The following is a 25,255-nucleotide window of genomic DNA, read 5'->3' as shown; positions in this document are numbered from 1 at the left end:
TTAAGTGTTTTCTTTGTTCTTAAGCACTGCTCAGCAATATTGCTTTTTTTTGTTTCCTAGTGTATTCCCTTTAATGTTATCTCAATCTCCTGGTTTGTTTTTATGAAAATTGATTTGATTACACCAGCAGTGAAGCCTAAGCTGATGCTCCACCCAGAACAGCTGAATTATTCCACCATTCTGCTTCTGCTGCATTACCTTCCTCCCATGTGAAACTTAATGGATTCCACTTTATAATGCAATTTACTTCTTAGACTTCTACCCTAAGGGTAATAATCATTCACTATAGCATGTTTTGTTTTCCTACATCACCAAGATCTTCCATTGAACCGTACAGCATAAAAGGACATTGCAGATGTGCCGGCTCTCTGCTAGAGCAATCCAAAACTAATCCCACTCCCCATATGCCTTTATCTTGCTCAGTTTCAAGTATTTATCCACCTTTCCATTAAAAGATGCAATTCTTTCCACCTCAACTTCTCTCTTGGCCAACACATTTAATGGAGTGGCAAAACTACACTCTTATATCCAAGGGAAATATGATCTTTTAATAAAATGCTACAAACGCTTTTAAAACAAAGAAACTATTCATTGTCTATTTTATATACTGATGTACCATTCAAAACCATAACCTGAATGACACTAACGGGATAACTATTTTAAAATATTGCAAATGGATCTATTACCATCAGTACGGTATAAGTTGAATAAGTTCACATCTTTTATCCTCCTTTAATTTTTTTCCCTTGATCCTCCCTTCCTGAAGGTGATGCCTCATGCTAGAGATGGCTCCTCTAGCTGCAGCAGCCCTTCTTTCCTCATTCACTGTTAGCAGACTGCTTACATGTAGGCAATCCCAGCTGTGTCCTATCTGTTCTCATCTGGTGTCTACTTATATACTTCCAGCAAGAGTCTCTGGATTAAGATGCAGAAATGGGAACTGTGACCAATTTTTCTCCTTTGTAACCTTGGGGTGCAGCGGACTTACTGACACTTTAGAGGAAATTGGTTAAGTTAGTAGACACTAAAGATTGAATTTTGGTACTTTCCTTATCTATATAGCTTAAAGTAATACCACAGAGTACACCTGCCCACTGAACCAGTAGGAGAACACAGCTCTCATTTTAAATGGAGAAGCAGATTTAGGTCTAATATTAGTATTGTTTGGTAGTATGAAAAGTAATGGTAAAAAGCAGAAGAAACTGGCAAGTGCCTGAGAACTGGATCAGTTCAATCTAGAAGAATCTGCAGCAAAATCTAATTCTGAGTCTTCAGATTGTGATATGCTTGTTCCTTTAAATATTTTTAAAATGGTGTTTTTCACCACCTCTACAGTTTGTCAAGCAAAATATTTCACATTTTCATTATGTTTGATGTCATGCATTTTAGTATAATGATATCTTAAAACAGTTATTCAGAAGCAGTGTGCCATTTTATGCAACCGAATATTAATGAGGACATTCTAATATGTTTCTAGAATGCATTCATTTTAATATACCAGATCTTTGTCAGTGTCATGATGCAAATGCCTCGTACACAGCACAAGCATATGATGGTTATTTTTCTTTTGGCACGAAGGAACATATAAATTTAAAAATAAAAAAAAATAAAAATCTGTGGCCATACACCAATTATACTTGACTCAGAAGTGGGGAATTTTGGTTCAAATTAGTCAAAGCTTCTTGCCTTCCTGGTGACATACCACAATCTTACAATCATACTAAAGATCAGAGCTAGTGCCAGATTCTGAATGTTAACATACAGCACTCAAAATAAAATCTTGTGTTTTGTTTTCATATGGATTTCAGTAATCCTTTCTAAACTAGCTCTTCCTCCCCCTCACATTCTCATTGCATAATCTCCAACTCATTCTTTCCTAATACTTTAAAATTGTAGAACTCCTTACCTTCCTTAATCTTGCTCCTACAAGCATCAGGATTTTAAAACCCAAACTTTCCATCACCTAATCACTGCTTTGCAATTTACCTCAAATTCTCTTCTATTATTTCAAATTTGGTGATGCTGTGTACTATGACCCTTCACTTTGATTTCTCGAAGAAAAAAATTCAAGGAATCTAGGGGTGCATGTAAGTTAAATTCCTGAAGCAGGAAAATCTCAAGTTGTCTAGGAGGGGAAAAATAAATTTATGCTAGTTCCCTCTGGTTTTGAAGCTTAACAGTCTACTAGGAGTCAATTGGAGAATCAATGTGTTTGAGTTCTTTAACAGCTTTCATACAGTTTTCAAATTTTGCATTCATGACATCTGAAGAGCAGTGATGCTCAAAATTCAAATTAGTCTGAATGGTTATCATTACGATAAATACCAAGGCACCGATTTTAATTCCAAGACGGAAATGGAGGGTGCGAGGGACGTTGCAGGCGACGAGCCAACAAAGACATGCGACGTGGGGGCCTGGACAATTTTAACAAGTAGGCCTCATTTAAATAATGCTTTCAAATTTCTTTTTAAGGTTGATTCACCCGCCCACTCACATGGCTGGAAAGAGAGGGAAGGTGTCCTATGCTTCCCTGGAGGTCTTGATAGGTGCAGTGAGGGCCAAGAGGGATATTCTTCCCCACAAGTGGGAAGAAACCACCTTTTGCCACAACGAAGGTGGCCTGGATTGAGGAGGCTGAAGAAGTGAGCAGCAGGAGCGTAATGCCAAGGGCCTGGATCGAGTGCAGGAAGTGTTTCAATGACCTGACTAGGTCAGGAAAGGTCAGTACATGTCCTTCTTTACCCATCTCCTACAATGCACCTCCTTCCACTCTCACTTGTCCCTCATACACCAGTCACACTGCTCCTCACCCCTGCATCACTTTCCTCACTATCAATCACAATGGTCCACTGAACCACCTCTCATCCCCACTCCTTACACATGCTCACCCGCTGCTTCCTTTTTTCACTGCCGCCAATAACCCCATCCTCATCTCATCTGAGCTGCTCGACCTGCACCTACTCTCAGCATTCCTCCTCAATTTGTACCGTAGCCAGTTTCCGCAAACACATGACACCCCCACTCCTATGACATCTGCCTGATTTTCCCTTTCATCTTATGCACCACATGCGAAAGAAGCACACATCTTTGCTAGCCACTCATAATGCTGTCCCACCCCTTTTGCGGAAGACAGCGCTGAATTCCAGGGATAGGGCCAGGATCTGCGGAGGACTCCCAGAGTTTGTGGAAGCGAGCCCGCCGGAGGAGGCACTGGAAATAAGTAGTACCTCTAGCAACCTGTGCATTGGTGATGGCAAGGTTGGTGGATCCGTATTAACCTTATAACCCCTCATCTCCCACAACCAACTGCACCTTCAGTCAACTTCAACCCATCAACCAGCACAGTTAAGTGCTTCATGTGCACATTTACATTTTCTAATTACCATTACTAAATCTTCACCCTTTCTTCTTTCCTCCAGGACCCTCAAATAAAGCCCACTGAGGAAGAAGTATCCTTGGCGGAAATCATCCCTCCTAAGGATGCACCGTCACATGCTACTTGCTCTGCAGGCACCAGCGCATAGACTGGCACATCGATTGGGCGTGTTAGTCAGATAGATGGACCGCCAACTATTGAGTCCCACAGCACAAGTGAACAGGAGCAGATAGTGGTGGTAAAGACAGTAGAGGAGAATACAGGAGGGCGCCGTTCACTCCAAGCTCTGCTCAGCTGGACAGAGAGAGAGAGAGAAAGAGAGAGAGAGAGAGATGTACAACTCTGGGGGCCAGCCATGAAAAGGAGAATACTTGAGCCAATCTTCCCTGGAGCATATGGCCACCTCCACGGACATTGCAGCCAGGCCCTCACAGCAGGAGTCAGTACTACCAGTCTTTGCGGCCCTGATACAGACTGGGCTCCAACTTAGAGCTTCACCTTAGAGAAGCTGGTGGACAGAGTAGATCGGGGCTTCCAACACGTCACTCATCTCCAGCCTACTCTCCTGCAAACCAGCAGGACTGATGTGCCGCTGCACCAAGTGAGGGAACATGGCGGTGCAGGTGCAGTACGTGCAGACCTCTCTCAGGAGGTCACTATGTCTCCTCGTTTACCACCCCCTCAACCAATATCTGACATGGTGCCTGAACCTCAGCTGCTCTAGCAGAAGCCCAGGAGCAGCAGTCTGTAGCAGGGGCCTCATGGGATCCAGCACTCAGAGGTCGTCGGCTAAGAACATCTCAGGAGTCTCAGGAAGGTGCACAGCAGACTAACACCAGCTCTGCTCAAGCCACTGGGATTGCACCTCATAGAAGTGGTAGACATAGGAAATCAGTTAAAAAGAGAACTTAGGGTACACACTTGGGTGTTTCATTACTTAATTTGGAAATATTTGTTTTTTTGTGCACATTAAAACCTCTCACTTTTGTCACTGTCGTGTGTCATCTCCTTTCAAGGCAAATTCTATGTTTGCCTTATCGTTATGTCATAGATGTGGAAATCGATTCAATGTTTTCAAGGTGACAACTTGGAGGATTGTAAATCAATAGTGTGAAGGTGGCAGGACTGTTAGTGCAAGGGGGTCTGGTCACGAGTGGTAGGAATAAGAGGTCTCTAGGTGAAGTGCTGCGTTATGAGTGCATCTCAGGCCACAAGATGCTCCTCCCGCCATGCATCATGTTCTCTTCACCATCCTCTTCCTCATCAGATGATGAGTCCTGCTGTCCTTCACCTCCAGTCCTTTGTTGAGTAATTTAATGGAGAATGCAGTATTTCACAATTTTTCTGGAGACTCTGGCTGGCAAATATTGCAGGGAGCTTTCCGACCTATTAAGGCACTTCAATCCCAACTTGAGCATCCCATTTGCCTGCTCTCTGATGGACCTTGTGGTAATGTGGCTGTTGTTGTACCTGTTCTGTCATGGAATGGTGGGGGTTTGAAGAGGTGTCATCAGCCATAGTAGAAGGGGATATCCCTTGTCCCCGAGCAGCCATCCTCTAACACTGGTGCGAGCTCGAATCATAGGTTGGAGGTGGGGTGGGGGGAGAGGAGGAGGTAGGGGGAAATGAGATATATCAATTAGCCCTGGCAAATAAAGCATCTGTGACCTGCCTGATGCAGTTGTGGGTGGCTGACTGAGCGATGTTCCCTGGGATCTGGAGGCGTAAAAGTTGAGGGTGGTGGTTGCTTTCACTGCCACTGACATGGCAGGGCCGCCTGGTTAAGCAGACAGCAGGTCATCTTCCAGGAGGCTGCAGAGATCTGCAATGAGCTGCCTTGACAATCTGAGCCTCCTGAAACAAAAGCTCCTGCTCCTCAGACTGGCCAAGGAAGCTGTGCCTTGTCTGTAGACCCATTGAGGTAGAAAAGGCCTTTTGCAAGCATGCTCCTTCTATTGCTGCCTTCTCTGCAGCTGTTTCTTCACATGCCTTTGCTGCTGCTGCTCCTCCTCCTCCTCACTCCAGTGAGTACAACTAAAGCAGCACCCATACTCAGCATCTCTGACTTATTTATTAAGATTCTCCAAAATGCTAGCAAAACCCAACAGTGATTACAAAATCACAGCCCACAATGAAGTGAAAGAGAACCTCTGAATGTTGCAGCTTTATTCAGGTCGTGGCCCCTTTACAATCAGCACACCGATCAGTCAGGATCCAATCAGCCAGGGTATCCCTAGTGATCTTGCTGACCTGAATGTAACCCGTGTTGCAGTAGTTAAAAATCACATCGGAATCCTAATTGTATCATAGGACCCTGATATTCATGATCCTCTCGTCTCTGCACTGGGAGACTCGTTGACTACGTTACTTGCTCCCGTTAATACTGCGGTGGCCGGGAATACGGTGGGCTGGGAGTAGGATCATCATTTTAAAAATTTTAACATCTTGCCTGACCCTTTCCTGAAGGAGGGGGTTAAAATCAAGTATTTGTTACCGCTTGATCTAGGTTGATCTGGCTTCAACCTAGATCACTTTTAAAAGTCAATAACATATCAAAAATATGTTTAAGCGGGAACAAATATGTTAAGTATGGAAACAGAAAATCTATTAATGCCCGTTGATATATCTTAGCATTGTATTCCAACATGTTTGCCATGGATTGAGATCTTTACACTTTGAGCAGCTATGTCTCCCGGGAAGTTTGTGTTTTTAAATTATTTATCCACTACATTTTCACGTGAATTTAGCTCCCTCTTCCTTGCCATGCGGCTAGCGATTCCTGAGGTATGGCTCCATTGCCTTGCTACCTCATCCAATTTTGGCCATTCTTCGTATGTGAGCACCGAGATAGTGAGTGTTGGCAGGCTACCTGATTGCAGGGGCATAACAGCTAAGCCTGATACTATCCTCACCTGACATCCACACATCTATTTCCAGCAGGGATTGCTATAAAGCAATCAGGAAACCTGATCAATTTCCCACTACCAATTTTTAACTAAGTGCACGAACAACAACTTGCATTTATATAGCACCTTTAATATAGAAGAATGTCCCAAAGTGCTTCACAGGAAGTAATAAGACAAAGATTGCCACCGAGCCAAAGGGGGAGATATTTGGAAAAGTGAATAAAAGCTTGGTCAAAGAGGTAAGTTTTAAGGAGGGTCTTAAAGGAGAGCGAGGTGGAGAGACGTAAAGCTTTAGGGAGCCGATGGTAGAGCAAAGGGAGTGGAGGATGCACAAGAGTCCAGAGTTGGAGGAATGCAGAGTTCTTGGAGGATGTTACAGAGATATGTTACACAGCCATGGAGGGATTTGAACACAAGGATGAAAATTTTAAAATTGAAGTATTGGCGGACAATCACAGGGGTGATGGGCAAGACACTAAGATCAATTATAGCTCTAACATCAGCCTAACTGTATTCAGACTGGGGATCAAACCTTTGACCTTATTGATCTGTATATCGCAGCTTCTCATTGCCTTTAACAGCTGAGCTGGTGGAGAATCTTATTTTAATTGTTTAATATTGTTTGATAAAAATTGGTATTCATTTTTGTTACAAATAATCTACAGGTTTCTTAGCACATTTCTAATAAACTCTTATGTAAGAGTATGTTAAACAAATCACAATTGGGTTTCAAAATACAACACATACTTTCATCAACATGTAAGAAATTAATTTTATGACACTAATTACAATGGGTGTTATTCATTGCTGGACTGGGGATAGTGGGCTTTTTATGACCATTCCTTTACCCTATTGTTTGGATCGTGGGTTGTGATGTCTTGGACTCTAATAATCAGACCTGTGGCCCAAAAGATTCATGAAAACATGATGACACTTCATTGACTTGTAGACCAAAAATTACACAGGGCAGGAACTACCCACAGATGCCATGCCTGGGTTAGCACAAAGGCACTTTCTATCAGTAACTTCCTGTGCTTCCTTGCCTCAGATATCCTTTCCGTTAAACGATATCTGGAGAAATTAATGGAGCACTTAAAGGACATGAACAAGTGTACAATCAAATGTCAAAAGCAAAATACTGCGGATGCTGGAAATCTGAAATAAAAACAGAAAATGCTGGAAATACTCAGCAAGTCAGGCAGCATCTGTGGAGAAAGAAACAGAGTTAACATTTCAGGTCGAAGACCTTTCGTCAGAAATGGAAGAAGTTAAAGATTCAACAGTTTTTAAGCAAGTACAGGGCCAGGGAAAGGGGTGATTGGATTCGGGGGGGGAGGTGGGGTAGAGAGGAAAGAGATCAAAAGGGAAGGTCTGTGATAGGCTGGAGGGTATGAGTGATTAAATGATAAAAGAGGTGATGGTGCAAGGCAAAGGGGTAATGGGACAAGAAACAAAAGATGAGTCTAGAGGAGCAGTAAATGGCAACATCAGAACCATTACCAGCATCTGCTGTCCAAAAAAAATGGGAGCAGTGGTTATGATCTGAAGTTATTGAAATCAATGTTGAGTCCGGAAGGTTGTAAAGTGCCTAATCGAAAGATTAGGTGCTGTTCCTCGAGCTTCTGTTGACTTCATTGGAACAGTGTAGGAGGCCGAGGACAGAGGTCAGAGTGCAAGTGGCATGGAGAATTAAATTGGCAAGCGACTGGAAGGTCAGGGTCATGCTTGTGGACTGAGCGGAGGTGTTCAGCAAAGCGATCATCCAATCTGCGTTTGGTCTCCCCAATGTAAAGAAGACCACATTGTGAGCGGCGAATACAGTATACTAAATTGAAAAAAGTACAAGTAAACCACTGTTTCACCTGGAAGAAGTGTTTGGGGCCCTGGACGGTGGGAAGGGAGGAGGTGAAAGGGCAGATGTTGCATCTCCTGTGCTCACACAGGAAGGTGCCATGGGAAGGAGAGCGGGTGGTGGGGGTGATTGGAAGAGTGGATCAGGGTCTTGTGGAGGGAACGGTCCCTTCGCTATGCTGAAAGGGGAGGGGAGGGGAAGATGTGTTTGGTGGTGGCATCATACTGGAGATGGCGGAAATGGCGGAGGATGATACGTTGAACGTGGAGGCTGGTGGGGTGGAAGGTGAGGACAAGAGGGACCCTATTGTGGTTCTGGGAGGGAGGGGAAGGGGTGAGAGGAGGAGTACGGGAAATGGGACGGACACGGTCGAGGGCCCAGTCAACTACAGTGGAGGGGAATCCTCAGTTGAGGAAAAAGGAAGACATATCGGAAACACTGGTATGGATGGTGGCATCGTCAGAACAGATGTGACGAAGATGGAGAAACTGGGAGAATGGAATAGAGTCCTTACAGGAAGCGGGATGGGAGGAAGTGTAATCAAGGTAGCTGTGGGAGTCGGTTGGCAATCAAACATGTTCACATAGTAGTATATCTTTTGCAATAGCGAGAGTTCCTATGTTTAGGGCAGCCATTATTAGCTAATACTATTGGATGTTCAATAGTTGTAGAAAGGCAATTCTTTAACAGGGCTGTAGCTATCTTGCGACACATAATGAGACAGACTATTTGTACTTATGCCAGCCATAGTGCAAATATCTGTTAGCCCCTCAGGTTTAAATTCTGGTCAGACACTTTGCCATAACTAGACTGCACTTGGTACACACAACAGAGTCTCTCAAGGATCTAGTACAAAAGATTACTCTGGTCACCGCAGAAGGCTGATAAAGCACAATCTTCTAAACTGCCTTTATTGCAGCCCAAGGAGAGGAAGAAATCTGCAGAGATCAAGATTGTCAACCTCTAAGACCCAGAGTAATGGACGTACTTGTGAGGCTGAGAGAAAGCCTGACGGCCTGGGCCACCATGGAATTGAAGGCAACAAATATCGAGACAGGAAAAGATACAGGAGCTTTTTTTCCCACTACGCCACTATATAGGAGAACACCCTCAGAAAGTGATGTCTCTTATATATGAAGCTTGATAGCATCTAAATTAAAAGATCCCAAGAGCATCCACACATCCTCTGCCCTTGACCCCAACATTAGTAGATGGAGGCCTTTCCACCATCTGCAACGCACAAGTCAGGAGTGTGATGGAATACTTCCCACTTGCCTGGATGAGTGCAGCTCCAACAACACTCAAGAAGCTCGACACCATTCAGGGCAAAGCAGCCCACTTGATTGGCACCCCATCCACCACCCTAAACATTCACTCCCTTCACCACCAGCGCACCGTGGCTGCAGTGTGTACCATCTACAGCATGCACTGCAGCAACTCACCAAGGCTTCTTTGACAGCACCTCCCAAACCCGTGACCTCTACCACCTAGAAGGGCAAGGGCAGCAGGCACGTGGGAACACCACCTGCACGTTCCCCTCCAAGTCACACACCATCCCGACTTGGAAATATATTGCCGTTCCTTCATGTCGCTGGGTCAAAATCCTGGAACTCCCTACTTAACAGCACTGTGGGAGAACCTTCACCACATGGACTGCAACGGTTCAAGGCGGCGGCTCATCATCACCTTCTCAAGGGCAATTAAGGATGGGCAATAAATGCTGGTCTTGCCAGCAACGCCCACATCCCATGAACGAATAAAAAAAATTGATGGCGAGGGAGACATATAAGATCTTGGACAGTGTACAGTAAAAGGAGTATAGATGGCTGTATAGATGTAGCACCAAACAATGCTGCAAGCTTCCCCCCCAACCAGCCTGCTCTCCGCCCCCAATTTTACTTGGATTTATTGACACTATTTGGCACAGGTAGAAACTCACCAATGCTAACTGATAGGTAGAGATGGACTGGGAAATGGTTACCTCCAGCCAGCCACTATAACTGATGGGGTTACCATTGGGTATATCTCACATTACTAAGCTAGGTTTCAGATTGATTATCAGCCTATACAGACTCATTTTCCTGTTTTGGAAGGAAAGGAGGTCAACTGTGATGAGTGGCATGTAGCATCATTGGGTCGAGCTAAACCAAGACTTACTGCAGTGCTTGAACCCAAGACCTCACCATATATCTTTCTAAAAGAACTAGCATGAAACAATGCAGGAGAAAGGCTTCCAACTGTGATTAGGCATGTGCACATGAACAATTTTCAGTATGGGGAATTAAAAGGTCTGTACTCTGGAGTATGCTTTTTATTTTGCACGGGAAAAGGAAAATCGCTTAAAGGAGGAGACAACAATAATTGAGCATTTGTTAGTTTAACAACAGGATAATACAATAGTACAAAGAGATAGTCTAACCATGAGGTGGGAAAAAGACCATTACAGCTAACAACTCCAATTGTTCTTCATCTTTGAAGGAATGTCTTCCATTGCAATTAACCCTGCCAATGCATCAAATAACATCAATATATATTTGTCTCCAAATGGTTGAAAGGATTAGAGGTTTTTAGATAGTTTCCAGTGAGGGCAAGTACATGTCTGCAGCACAGAACTACCTACAATTTAGCATCACAGTAGCAAAAAGGGGCCAGAAAGATGGCTATTGTAAGGAATAAAAGGTGCACTGCGGGATGGACTTTCAGCTGCCATGCGTGCAGGAAGCTAAAAAGGAAGAATTGAAAATGTTAGCTGTAATGTGCTTTTTCCCATCTCATGGTTAGGCCATCCCTTTGAACTACTTTATTACTCAGTTGTTAAGCTATGTTCATTTACTGATGCATAAATTTAACAGTCATCTTCTGCTTCATGCTAATTTTATGCTTTTCCAACATACATCTATTAGGGTGTCCATTTGTATTTTAATCACTGGAGTTAATAACAAAAAGGCAATATATGAAATCTGTTAACATATTGAATTTGGCCAAATCTAAACAGTCTTCCTGGAATCCGTGCAGATTGGCTTAGTGTCTTCCACATACACCCTGCCCCAGCTCTAATGGCTAAAAAGTTGAAATGAGTTTTGACAATTTCTATCGTGTTCCTAGTGAGTGCATATACACAGTTTGCAATTACGGGTATGGTAGTGCAGTGATTGTGTTACTGGACTAGTATTCCAGAGTCCTGAACTAATAATCCAGAGAATGCAAGCTCAAATCATACCACTGAGGTTTGATCATTCGAATTCAATTTTTTTTTTCAAAAATCTGGAATAAAAAGCTGGTAGCAGTAAAAGTGACCGTGAAGCTGTCGAACTGTGGTAAGAAGCTAACTGGTTCACGATTGTTCTTTACTGAAGGATACATGCCATCCTTACCCCTTCTGATCTGTGTGTGACTCTTGGTTGACTCTCTGAAGTGGCCTATCAAGCTATTCAGTTGTATCAAACTGCTACAGAGAGTAACAAACTTGGATCACTTGGCTGCAACCTAAGCATCAAATCAGGACACGATGAAGGCACACCCAGCCCGGGGGGGGGGGGGCATGTCCTGTCACACTGGCAGAACAGGCCGACCGGAGGTGAGGGCAGTGTAATGGGATGGGGGCAGAGGATTGAGGCTGTGAGTCATCAGACCCCATTAAGTCTCATGGCTTCAGATCAAACATAGGGAACAAAACTTCCTGCTGATTACCAGTAACTGCTCTCCCTCAGCTGATGTTCAATACCACTTGAAGGAGGCACTGAGGTTAGCAAGGATACAGAATGTACTCTGGGTGTGCAGACTCCCATGTTCATCACCAAGAGTGGCTCAGTAGTACCACCACTGACCGAGCTAGCCAAATCCTGAAGGATATAGCTGCCAAACAATGCTCGCAGCAGGTGGTGAAAGGACAACATGAAGGAACAACCTACCTGACCTCATCTTCAACAATCTACCTGTCGCAGATGCGTCTGTCCATGACAGCATTGGTGAGAATGAGCACTGTACTGTCCTTGTGGAGACCATAACCCATTTTCACACTGAGGGCACCACCCATTGTATCGTGTGGCACTACCATTGTGCTAAGTGGTATAGATTAAGAACAGATTTAGTAGCTTCGAACTGGGATCCCATGAGGCGCTGTGAGCCATTATATATCAGAATAGCAAAACGGTATACCACCATAATCTGTAAGCTCATGGCCCGGCATATCTCTTACTCCTCCATCACCATTAAGCCAGATGACCAACCCTGATTCAATGAAGAGTGTAGAAAAGCTTGTTGGGAGCAGCACCAGGCATAGAAAATTAGGTGTCAGCCTGGTGAAGCTACAACACAGGACTACATGCTAAACAGAGAAAGCAGCATGCTAAAGAGAGCAAAGTGATCTCACAACTAATGGATCAGGTCAAAGGTTTGCAAGCCTGCCACATCCAGTCATAAATGATGGTGGACAATTCAACAACTAGCTGGAGGACGAGGCTCCACGTACGTCCCCATCCTCAATGATGGCAAAGCCCAGCACGTGAATGTAAAAGACAAGGCTGAAACGTTGGCAACCATCTTCATCCAGAAGTGCCGAGTGGATGATCCCACTTGGCCTCCTCTTGAGGTTCCCCCCCATCACAGATGTCAGTCTACAGCCAATTTAGTTCACTCCACGTGACATTAAGAAAGGGTGAGTGCACTAGACACAGCAAAGGCGACGGGCCCCAACAACATCCTGCCTGTAGTATTGAAGACCTGTACTGCAGAACTAGCTGCGTCCCTAGTAAAGCTGTTCCAGTACAGCTACAAAACTGGCAGGTGTGTCTGTCTACAAAAAGCAGGACTAATCCAACCCATCTAAACACTGCCCTTTCAGCTTACTCCCAATCATCAACAAAGTGGCGGAAGGTATCGACAGTGCTATCGAGCGGCAGTTACCAATAACGTGCTCATCGATGCTCAGTTTGGGTTCTGCCAAGACCACTCGGCTCCAGACCTGATAACAGTCTTGGTCCAAACATGGACATAAGAGCTGAATTCCAGAGGTGAGCAGAGAGTGACTATCCTTGACATCAAGGCAACATTCGACCAACTGTGGCACTAAGAAGCTCTAGTAAAACTGAACTCAATGGGGATCAGGGAAAAACTCTCCAGTGGCTGGAGTCATTCCTGACACAAAGGAAGATGGTAGTGGTTGTTGGAGGCCAATCATCTCAGCCCCAGGACATCACTGCAGAAGTTACTGAGGTCAGTGTCCTAGGCCCAACAATCTTCAGTTGATTCATTAATGAGCTTCCCTCCATCATGAGGTCAGAAGTTAGGCTGTTCGCTGATGATTGTACAGTGTTCAGTTCTATTCACAATTTCTCAGATAATGAAGCAGTCCATGCATGCATGCAGCAAAACCTGGAAACATCCAGGCTTGGGTTGCTAAGTGTCAAGTAACATTCCTGCCGCACAAGTGCCAGGCAATGGCCATCTCCAAAGAGAGAGTGTCTAACCACTTTCCCTTGACATTCAATTGCATGACCATCGCCGAGTCCCTCACCATCAACATCCTAGGGGTCACCATTGACTGGAAATTCTACTGGACCAGCCACATAAATGCTGTGGCTACTATTGCCGGTCAGCGTGCTCACCTTGTGACTCACCAAGGCCTCTCCAACACAAGGCACAAGTCAGGAATGTGATGGAATACTCTCCACTTACCTGGATGGGTGCAACGACACTCAAGACGCTTGACACCATCCAGGTCTAAGCGGTCCACTTAATTGGCACCTCATCCACTAGCCTAAACATCCACCCCTCCACCACCAGCCTTCTGTGGTTGCAGTGTGTACTATTTACTGATACACTCCCCAAGGCGTCTTCGGCAGTACCTCCCAAACCTGCAACATCCATCACCTAGAAAGACAAGGGCAGAAGGTGCATGGGAACCTTCACCTCCAGGTTCCCCACAAAGTCACGCACCACCTTGACTTGGACACATATTGCCTTTCCTTCATCGTCACTGGGCCTGATCCTGGAACTCCCTACCTAACAATATTGTGGGAGTACCTTCACCACACAGACTGCAGCGATTCAAGAAGGCAGCTGACCATCATCTTCTCAGCCAACTAGGGATAGGCAATAAATGCCGGTAACGCCCAAATACAGAGAATGATATAAAAAAATTATCCATAACTCAGCAATAAGCTGACCATCTCAAATAGGTGATAAGGGTGGAGCTGTATGCAATGGAGATTGTCACACTGCTGTGGTTGGAATTAAGGTCACATGACATATTTAGGGACGATTACAGGCAGCTTTATCTTATATGAAGCCCATAGTTTGATGAGAGGCAGTGAAAGCAAACAGTACAGCCACCTGAGATGGTGAAGCTGGGACTGCACTTAATGGGAGTATTCAATGCTAATGTTTCGGTGCTATAAGAAGAATAAACATTCAATTTCCAGCAGTGGTTGCTCAAATTGACCACAAAAATTCCATCTCCAGGTTTTGGATTACATCTGTATTTTCTTTTATTTGTATTCTTCCATAAAAATAAAAGTCAGAACAAATTGTTCAATTTGAAACATCTAAAAGAAAACACCATGTAATCCATGGATCAGAGTGATATAGAATGCTGTTATTTCCTTTTACCACTGTCAAGGCTCACCATCAGTGAGTTGTGCTGCAACAAGAGCAGCAATGCAAATAGATATGTTAAAGTCACTTTACAGGAGATATTCCATAATAATGCTCGAACATGGTCAAAAGAAAAAGACGGTCTTGTATATATATAGCGAATCATATCTCAGAAATGTCTTAAAGTGCTTTACATACAATGAATTAATTTTAAGTTCAGTGATGGTGTTACGCAAACAAACACAGCAGGCATTTTGTGCAAAACAAGATCTATAAGCAGCAATGAGATAAATGAGAAGTTAATTGGTTTTTGGTTGTGTTACTTGAGGGAGAAATACTGGCTGCAACACCAGAAGAACTTCCCGCTATTCGTCGAATAGTGTCATGACATTTTTAACATTTGCCTGAATCATCAGAGCAAGCAGACTGGGTTTGACTCATCTGAATATTAGCACTTGTCTCATCTGAAGATCAGCACCTCAGAGAATGCAGCTCTTCTGTTCAGCAATGAATTACCTTAGTACTGCACTGCCTGTCAGCCTAGCTTATGTGCTCAAGCCTTGGAGAACAGCTTGAATTCACAACCTTCTTTGAGGCAAGAGTCCGATCAACTAACCCAAGCTGACACTTGCCAAAAATAAAATACTTTTGCATTATTTTTGGTATTATCTTGAAGTTTTCACTAACACATCTACAGAACTTGCCAGTTGTCAATTTTATTATTTCTTTGCTTAGTGTCGTTTCATTAAGTATTCACTAAATATTAATGGTCTGGAACTCACTGCCTGAAAGGGTGGTAGAGGCAGAAACCCTCAACTCATTTAAAAAGTACTTGGATGTGCACTTGAAGTGCCGTAACCTACAGGACTACGGACCAAGTGCTGGAAAGTGGGATTAAGCTGGATAACTCTTTTTTATCCGGCACGGACACGATGGGTCGAATGGCCTCCTTCTGTGCCGTAACTTTCTATGATTCTATTCACATTACTCATTATTGTCCATTTCATTAATTATGACATTAGCATCTCAGTGAAGGTATTAATAATATGAACAAATTAGGTAATGCAGAATACAAACTACTTCAGAATTTGTCTAACTGACTTATAATTCTGATTTGAGCAAAGTCAAAAGGACTTTCTAAAAAAAAAACTTGAATGTAATTGTAAGTACAGAAGCTGAGAGGACCCAGTTAAAGAGAAATTATGGCGGCTATTAATGTACTTTGGTTGTTGGAAAGACAGTTATCAAAAGACCTTGATGGACAAAACAACTTAGAAAGAAGAAAAGTTAATTGATTGTGGCATCACTGCAGTGTTAAAAAACCGAGTAAGCAAGAATTTCTGCTAACAAACAGCTGAATTTGATGAAATTGTTACAGTAACTCTTCTAATCTTATGCCTACAATTAACAACAGTCAAGCTGCTCATTATTTTAAGGTCACTTATAAAATATTTGCTAGTGGCTTATTTGAATATATGCAGTTCAGAACACATCTGGAAATACTCACATGCACGAGATGAAATATGATGTACAAGAACTGCTGCTGAATGATACTGCTTAGCTTTTCATAAGTTGAGCCAGAATGAGATTATTTTTATATGACAATTTATATGGACAATTAATTCCCCTTATTTTCAATTTACCAAGTGTTTGAAATGATAGCTTATCACAATTAGCATTTTGTATATATGTAAAAAAAAGAGGTTCATTCACGGAAATTTAGAGTGGCATCCAATACGTAGTCTACAGAACTGCAGATTTAAGCTTATTTAATGAATTGTACAAACAGCCCCATTACAAGTAAAAGTCAAAATTCAATTTAAAAAAAATCAAGAGACTCCAATATACCAAATCTGTGAATCAATTCAACTGCTTTTAGATAACGACAATTGGAACGCCAGTAAATGGATAATAATAAGGTCCTGACACTGGATTAAAACCCAAGGAAAAAAAAAAATCAGAATTGTCCATGAATTTTAAAAGATCGCGACATCAAACCTTTCCGTTTTGGAGCCAGGCAACAAATAGCCATGTTTTAAAATGTTGCTCAATTGTTTGTGATGCAGTTAAAAATATTAATTTTGCTTTAAATGGTATTAATGTAAAGCAACCTAAATAATGTGCAGTTTCTAAGCTCCTACAATTATTTAAAATCCATATTCGCATTCATAGTAACGTAGGAAATTTTATAAATATTTGTCCCTTTTTTTGATGATTAGGCTCAATCCCATGCTTCCATCTTCTCAACATAAACATCAATTGCCTGATTCTGCAGAAACATCTTATTGTTCACTGAAACCATTTATATTATTTTCTTCAATTGTCTTTCCCGATAGGTGGGAACAAAGATGGAAAGGGGCAGACAAGAGCAGGGTTCGAAAGACAGACAGGAGAGAGACTGACAGTGAGGCAGACAGACAGGAGAGAAAGAGGTGGGAGAGCGAGAGACAGGAGAGAGAGAAAAGAGAGAGATACATGCACACAAAAGCAGGTAGCAAGAGGAAGGGCGGGAAAGTGGAGTTGAGGTAAAAATCAGATCAGCCGTGATCTCATTAAATGGTGGAGCCGGCTCGAGGGGCCGAATGGCCTACTCTATTCCTATCTCTTATGGTCTAAGAAACAGGGAAAGAGACAGAGCAGGTGATGACAGAGTCTCACAGCGTATGCACATTGGGGTTTTGCCTTTGGCTCGTGGCTCAATTTCAGAAGAGACTCGGGGACAAAGATCTTATTTGTGAAATAAGTTTAGGAAATTCTTAATAAACATGGGCCCACTGCACTAAACTGACAGTCTGTCAAGCAATGGGATGGCTAATGTGGGAAATGGAAAATGTTACACTGGTGCAATAAGGGATCCTCTTTTAAGGTTGGAGCTAAGGCAATGATGTTGGGGTACAGAAGAGAAACATTTATTCCACGTATGCTTGAAATGGGAAAGTTCTTCATTTCCCATTGCTAACATCCCTGATCACAATGGGTACGAAAAAGGAATAATTTAATTAAATTCAAAACCAGGATAGAAGAGAGAGAAAAACACAAATGAATACATGCAAGAAAGACTTACATTTATATAGCGCCTTTCACAGCCTCAGGATGTCCCAAAGCGCTTTAAAGTACTTTTAAAGTGTAGTCACTGTTGTAATGTAGGAAATGCGGCAGCCAATTTGTGCACAGCAAGGTCCCACAAACAGCAATGTGATAATGACCAGTTCATCTGCTTTTAGTGATGTAGTTTGAGAGATAAATATTGGCCAGAACACTGGGGTGAACTCCTCTGCTCTTCTTCGAATAGTGCCATGGGATCTTTTATGTCCACTTGAGGGGGCAGATGAGGCCTCATCTGAAAGACCACACCTCCCACAGTGCAGCACTCACTCAGTACTGCACTGGAGTGTCAGCCTAGATTGTGTGTTCAGGTCTCTGGAGTGAGGCTTGGACCCACAATCTTCTGACTCAAGAAGCGAGAATGTTACCACTGAGCGACAGCTGAGACAGTGACAGAGGAACAGCTGCAGAGAACGAGAGAAAAACATTAAGTCCCTATTGTGTAATGCTGGGCAATGTTCATTTTATGATATTCTGTCACCAGGGCAAAACCAAAATGCAACCCCTTACAAAAGTTGCTGATTACAAATCAAACATAACATCTTGGATAAAGACAACTAATTGCTCCCTAGATCCATTAATCTCAACCAATATGCTAGATAGCATTTTTGCAAAACCAGAGTGACTATATTAATGTTTCTTCATCAATAATCTTTTCTAACTTGGTAATAAAACTTGGTTTCCATTTGTTTTAACATAGTTTCTACAGCTACAGAATACAAGTACCTGCTATGTGTAAGGTGCGGATCCTAATGGCTCTGAAACCCAATAGACTGTGATAGATAGTTCATGTGAGGTAGAATCAAACAGCACAAAGAGAGGCCATTTGGCACATTGTACCTATGCCGGCTGTTTGAAAGAGCTATCCAATTAGTCCCACTTCCCCATAGCCCTAATTGGATAGCTCTTTCAAAGAACTAGCGTAGGTAAAATGTGCCAAATGGCCTCCATTCGTGCTGTATAATTCTTCCTCACATGAACTATCTATCACAGTCTATTGGTTTTCAGAGCCATTAGGATCCGCTCCTTACACATAGCAGGTACTTGTATTCTGTAGCTGTAGAAACTATATTAAAACAAATGGAAACCAAGTTTTATTAGCTGGTCAGAAAAGATTATTAATAAAGAAACATTTAATACAGTCACTCTAGTTTTGCAAAAATGCTATCTAGCATATTGGTTGAGATTAATGGATCCAGGGAGCAATTAGTTGTCTTTATCCAAGATGTCATGTTTGATTTGTAGTTACTATTGAATCTGCTTCCACCACCCTTCAGGCAGTGCATTCCAGAACTAAAAAAGAACTGAAGTAAAATAATTAATTTAAATGTTAGTAAAACATGATCAATAAGGATCAATTCTTATGTGCTGGGGGAAGCAATCTTAAACAGGATATGAATTTCAAAAGTCTTGGATTGTTGCAAAAATAAAATAAAAATTCTACTATCTGCTATGACTAGATCACTTAGCAAGTACGAGACTAGATTACGAAACAGATATTTAGTTAAAAGGTGTTGTGCAAATGATTTATCAAATCACAGTTAACAAGATATTGATGGTTAAATGCTACATACAAAACTACCACTTTCCTAAAAATGAGCAAACCAATAGTTCACAAATATTTAAAATTTTTGCCACTGTTAATTGAGGAAGTGCCAAAGTTTGTTATTCAGTTATTAAAACACTTTTCAAAGTTTTCTCCCCAAAACCTGGGAGAGTACTTTTTATTCCTTTTATAGTGAAAGAACACAGTTTTAAAACATTTGGATCAAAGCTTCTTAAACATTTTTGCACCCCACAGAGACCTACCATATTGGATTTCGTTCTATGGCTGCTGCAGTGATGTTAACAACGATTCCCTATAATCTGCCCCCCATCCCCCACTTCCATGAATCCTGAATTAGCTAAATGCACTGCAACGGAAGCTGGTAGTTCAAAGCAGCTTGACAGCTAATCCAGAACTAGCAGACCCTTGGAAAACACAGTACTGACTGGGCTTGCAGTTTTCCCAGAGTTTGGTGGCTCAAAATCAGCTTTCAGGCCAATATGAAGTTATTGTTCACTTTGCACAGGGCACCTCCCAATAACAATTATGAGCTAGGACAATGGAACATTCTCTTCTTAAAACAGACCCACCTTTACATAAAAGTTAGTGAACTTGTAACGAAATGATAGAACAGAGGGGTAGTAAAAACATAGTTACAGGTTCATACCTTAATATATGCCTAAGTAGAAACTATAAAAAAGCCATTTTTGTGCATGTTATGATTTTATTAGTTGCAATTCTATTGTGAATTATAAAGCAACAATGTAGGAGTTGAACAGGGAACATTGAAGCAGTGCGATGAGTGACATGAATAGAACTATAGAAATTGGACAAAGTTTTTATTACAGCAACTTTACAATTGTACAATTACCTGGAGTTTCTTATGCAATTCTTATTAAATACAAACTACAACACTTAACACAGAATTAGAAACAGCAATAGAAGACATGAGTATGAGCCAAATTAAAACTGCAAAAGTGAGAGTAAACAAACACTAAGACGACAAACATAATGTACTACACTAAGAATATTTCCTGTAAAATTCTCTTCTTATCCTTCTTTGATTTGTGCAACTTGCATGCATTTTAGTTGGAAATGTTCAAGAATACAGGTATGCTGTCCGCTGCTCTGTCTATCCCTATGTATTTTCCAGTATGCACCTTTTCAACTAAAGACAAAAACATCATAGAATGGTAAGACACTAATAGGACCACTGGTGGATATGGCTGCAGACAACTGGACTATTATGAATGCATGCATTGATGATATACAGCAATTTGATAAGATTAATCATCAGCATGGTCATTGTCAACCTATTCCATTCTTTGCAGGCCTTTCCTTTCTGCAAGCATGGTAAAGAGGGAAAGAAGTAAAATAACTGGTTAGTTTTACTGCAGTTTTCTGTGCCACCTTTTTTTGGAAAAATACACTAAGACAAAGTACACAGGCACCAATATATCAGTTGTACTGAGTGCATATTACATATACCGAAAGCAGTGCTGAAACACATACTGCACATAAGAAATCCTCATACGTAAAAAGAATTTAGATATGCAAAGTAGTTTATTTTTCAATATTAGAAAACTTCCCTTGCACAGTAAATATAGCTTAGTAACTATAATCAATTACCTGTAATATTTGCATGCCAGTCCCCTCTCTCAACCTGTATGGTCTAATCACTCCATCTTCGTGAATAAATCGAGGTGGCCGAAGGCTCTCAACATCTTCAGAGGTTTCTGTAGCTCTATTAAAAATGTGCAAAAATACTACAATTTCTAAAAATTTGAACTTGAAAAATAACCTCCTGTAACAACTAGTATATTATAATTTCCAGCTGACAGCAGTCATTCCATGTCCAAACTGCAATTCATAAGGGACAAATATTGAGATGAACACTGTTGACAAATAGTGTGAAATATTTGTTTAGTGCTTTGCTTTGGTGTACCAGTAAGAAAATTGCTTTAGGAATTGTAATAGTTAATGTAATATACTACAGCTAATGAATACTCGCCTCCCTCTTAAGTAATTTCTGCAATAATGTCAAACCTATCTTAAAGCCTATCCATATTAAAAAGAAATTAATATGCGAACATTAAATGAATTATATGGACTTCAATCTGCATTAGATCAGAAGAATACTTCAAAGGTCATTGATACACAGGGATTACTGCTCTTTTACACAAGCCCTTAAACTATCAAACTATAAATTAGTAAGCAGTTTATACTTGACCGACATAACATCTGACATCTTCTGATGTCATCAGTATCCTCAGATGCACTGTGTTCATCTCAAGAGTGTAGTATTTATGTAGTAAATATGGCTCCCTTTTCACAGTGGAAGGCATGCAGACCCATGAAAAACTGGGTCTACAACTCTTCTAACGGGATATGGGATACAGAATTAGCAGCTTAAATGCTGGAAGCTGGCTCACAGAATCTGAACTAAAACGGTGCTGGTATAGTATAAAGTCAGGTATATAGGAAAAGCTCACGCTTACTTCCACTAGACAATTCTATTATTTTACCCAGTTATTTGAATCTTTATTCAGAGTGAAAAAAGTGGCACATTGTTGGAGTGGTGATTTAAAAAAAAAATTCCTGATAATTTTTGGGTGAAGTTTGAAAAATTTGCAGAATGCTATAACACAGTTTTGAATTACAAGCTTATCTACCAGAATTCTATTGGTGACATCATTGGCTTTGCAGATATTTCCATCTTTGTAGATTACATAGATACAGAATCATGCGGTGCATACCACGTACAAACGCTGCTTGCACCTGCTCTGCACTCCTGAGATGAGCAGGGCATTTTGGGTCATACCGATGACATTAGATGTTAGTCAAGGGGTTTTGTCAGTAAAGAGTTTAGCATAAACTTAGAGGAAAAGGAGTGGATGGATGGTGAGTCTTTGTGGGAGAGTTTGGAGATGACCGAAAGCTCAGAGATGGATTTTGAGGAGGCTTTTAAAGGAGGCAAGGAAGGTAGAGACACAGAGCTGTTAAGTAAGTAAGTTCATGAAAGTAAGGCCAAGATTGCTGAAGGCCCTTTCAGTAATGTAGTGTCAGCCTTGGCTTAGCATTTGCATTCTCGCCTTTGAATCAGAAGGTTGTGGGTTTATGCCCAACTCCAGTTCCTTCCTCTTCAAACTACCCCCAAAAATAGATTAATTGGTTGTTTATGTCATTGCTGTTTGTTGGACCTTATAGTGTGCAAATGGCTTCCACGTTTGCCAACAAACAACAGTAACTACACTTTAAAAGTAATTAACTGGCTGTAAAGCGATTTGGAACAATATGAGGATATGAAAGGCACCATATAAATGCAGGTTTTTTAAAACCTGTCTACCAAAGATCTTTTGAAGTTTTAACCTCAAGTTTTTTTTTAAACTGATTGAATAGTCTTCTAATGAACGTTCAGGTTTGAATCACTGATTTAGCATTGGGATATTACATGGTTTCTATATAGAAACTTGGCAAGACAGGTTTTGTAATGTAGAAATAACTTATAAGGAAGAAGAAAATGAATATCCATTAGCTCTAATATTTTACATTCATTATTATCGTTTGTAAAGCAGTCTTCTTGCTGATTTATATTTCAAAAATAATCCAAAAAAAAATCTTTCTCCTAGAATGTGAACTAAAAACAGTACCAGTTTAAAAGCAGCTTATGGTAATAACAGAGCCATTAGCAGCAATCACAGATTCACGAGGGGAGCGTGTCGAAGTGACAGTCCAAGTGGACTGTGGAGAGCCTTATACTTTGGCACAGCAAAAGTTCCAAATAGCATTTGATAAAGTTGTGTATCAAAAGCTGCTACTTAAGCTTAAAGTGCTGGGAATGGGTAAAAAATTGCTATGGGTAGAATGCAGCAGGTACTTGTTAGGGAAGTAATAGCAGAGTGGGGGAAATTGCTAGGTGGAGTCCCCCAAGGGCCAGTGTGTTAGCACCCCTACGGTTTCTAATTTACATGAAAAATTTGGATTCAGAAGTTCAATGCAAATTAGTCAAATTCTCAGGACACCAGTTGAATCTTCAGGAGGCAGTGTGGAAGCTACAAAATAAGTTAATAAAATATGTAAGTGGATAGAACGGTAACAGATTAAATTTAATACAGGTTATACTGCAATGAAGTACTGCACATAGGCGAAATGGGCACCACTGGTGCTCCAGAAATCGTGTCAAAGTAGCTAAAGGTGGAGTTGAAAGAGATCTAGAGGTATTAGTAAGTGTTGAACATGCCCAATCTCTTTGCAGTAACAATCAGCAAAGCAAACAGACTGCTAAACTATAAAGCAAAAATTTGCAAGGATGGTAAAGAAAGAACAACAGGAATGCCTGAGGAGGACATGGATGAACTATAGGAATATAAGCACTAAAAAGGAAATATTATTAAAAAGGTTGATTAGGACTTGATAAATCCAGACAGCTTACAACTCAGAATGCTGAGGGAGTTTTGGAGGAAATATTGGGATGCTAACCATAATTTTCCCTCATTCTTTGGAAACAAGAATTGTGCCAAAGGACTGGAGGGTAGCAAAAACCTGTTCAAAAAAGGAGAAAGGGATAGGTCAGTTAACTATGGATCAGTTAGCCTCACATTGGTAGCAGGAAAACTGCTAGGATAAAGGATAACATTTTGAGTACCTACAAAAGGTATGGGCTAATCAGGAACAGCCAACATGGGTTTGTAAAGGGCAGGTATGCTTGAGTAATTTAATCAAATTCTTTGAGGAAATTAATGAATGGATAGACAAAGGGAATGCAGTGCATGTTACAATGGTCTTTCAAAAAAGCGTTTGATAAATTGCCATATATAAGATTTATTGCAAGATTGTGGCACATGGCATTAAAGAATTGAGAGTATGCCATGAATTGAAAGTATAAAAACATAAGAAATAGGAACAGGAGTAGGCCATACGGTCCCTCGAGCCTGCTCTGTCATTCAATATGATCATGGTTGATCTTTGACCTCAACTTTACTTTCCCACCCTATCCCCATATTCCTTGATTCCCTGAGCGTCCAAAAATCTATCGATCTCAATCTTGAATTTACTCAATGACTGAGCATCCACAGCCCTCTGGGGTAGGGAATTCCAAAGATTCACAACCCTCAGTGAAGAAATTTTTCTTCATCTCGGTCCTAAATGGCCAACCCCTTATCTTGAGACTATGATCCCTAGTTCTAGACTCTCAGCATCTACCCTGTCAAGCCATCTAAGAATTTTATACGTTTCAATGAGATCACCTCTTATTCTTCTAAACTCCAGAGAATATAGGCCCATTCTACATAATCTTTCCTCATAGGACAACCCTCTCATCCCAGGAATCCAGCTAGTGAACTTTCGTTGCACCCCCTCTAATGCAAGTATATCCTTTCACAGGCAAGGAGTCCAAAACTGTACACGGTACTCCAGATAAGAGTAATTGGATGCTTCTCAGATTGACAAGATGCAGCTATTGCAAAATCCAACATGTCTCAGAGATTTATGTTGAGGCTTCTCTTATTCTTCATATGGTAAAATGAGGATATAAATAAATAAAAATTTGCTGATGGTACCGAATTAGGTGCATGACAAACAGTGAGGAAGAATGCAGGAGAGTACAGGAGGACGTAGACAGGATTAATTCGTTGGGCAGGTATGCAGCAAATACAGTTCAATGAAGACAAATATAAAGTTATACATTCTAGGAAAAAGGGCAGGGAATGGAAACATTCATAAATGAGGAACAGAGATCTATGGTTATATATACATAGATCTTTAAAAGGAAGTTGAAGGTGGAAAATGCCACTAAAAGAGCAAATGGTATTCTAGGTTTTATATATAATGACAATGAATGCAAAAGCAAGGAGGTGGTGATGAATCATTACAAGACA

At 41.3% G+C, this 25,255-nt stretch overlaps 1 protein-coding gene across 4 annotated transcripts in view; it reads right to left on the bottom strand.

The window, feature by feature from the left end:
- The window catches only part of vps13a (vacuolar protein sorting 13 homolog A), a 366,579-nt gene that overhangs the window by 21,893 nt on the left and 319,431 nt on the right, over positions 1 to 25,255 (bottom strand). For 2 of the 4 annotated variants that reach the window (XM_067983108.1, XM_067983109.1), the window contains exon 68: positions 21,009 to 21,123. In XM_067983108.1, the coding sequence (XP_067839209.1) occupies positions 21,009 to 21,123 (115 nt within the window). The other 2 variants (XM_067983112.1, XM_067983110.1) reach the window with 2 other exon arrangements.

This window comes from Heptranchias perlo, chromosome 4 (assembly GCF_035084215.1).
Source record: "Heptranchias perlo isolate sHepPer1 chromosome 4, sHepPer1.hap1, whole genome shotgun sequence".
Taxonomy (NCBI): Eukaryota; Metazoa; Chordata; class Chondrichthyes; order Hexanchiformes; family Hexanchidae; genus Heptranchias; species Heptranchias perlo.
This window is presented reverse-complemented; position numbering and strand designations above follow the sequence as displayed.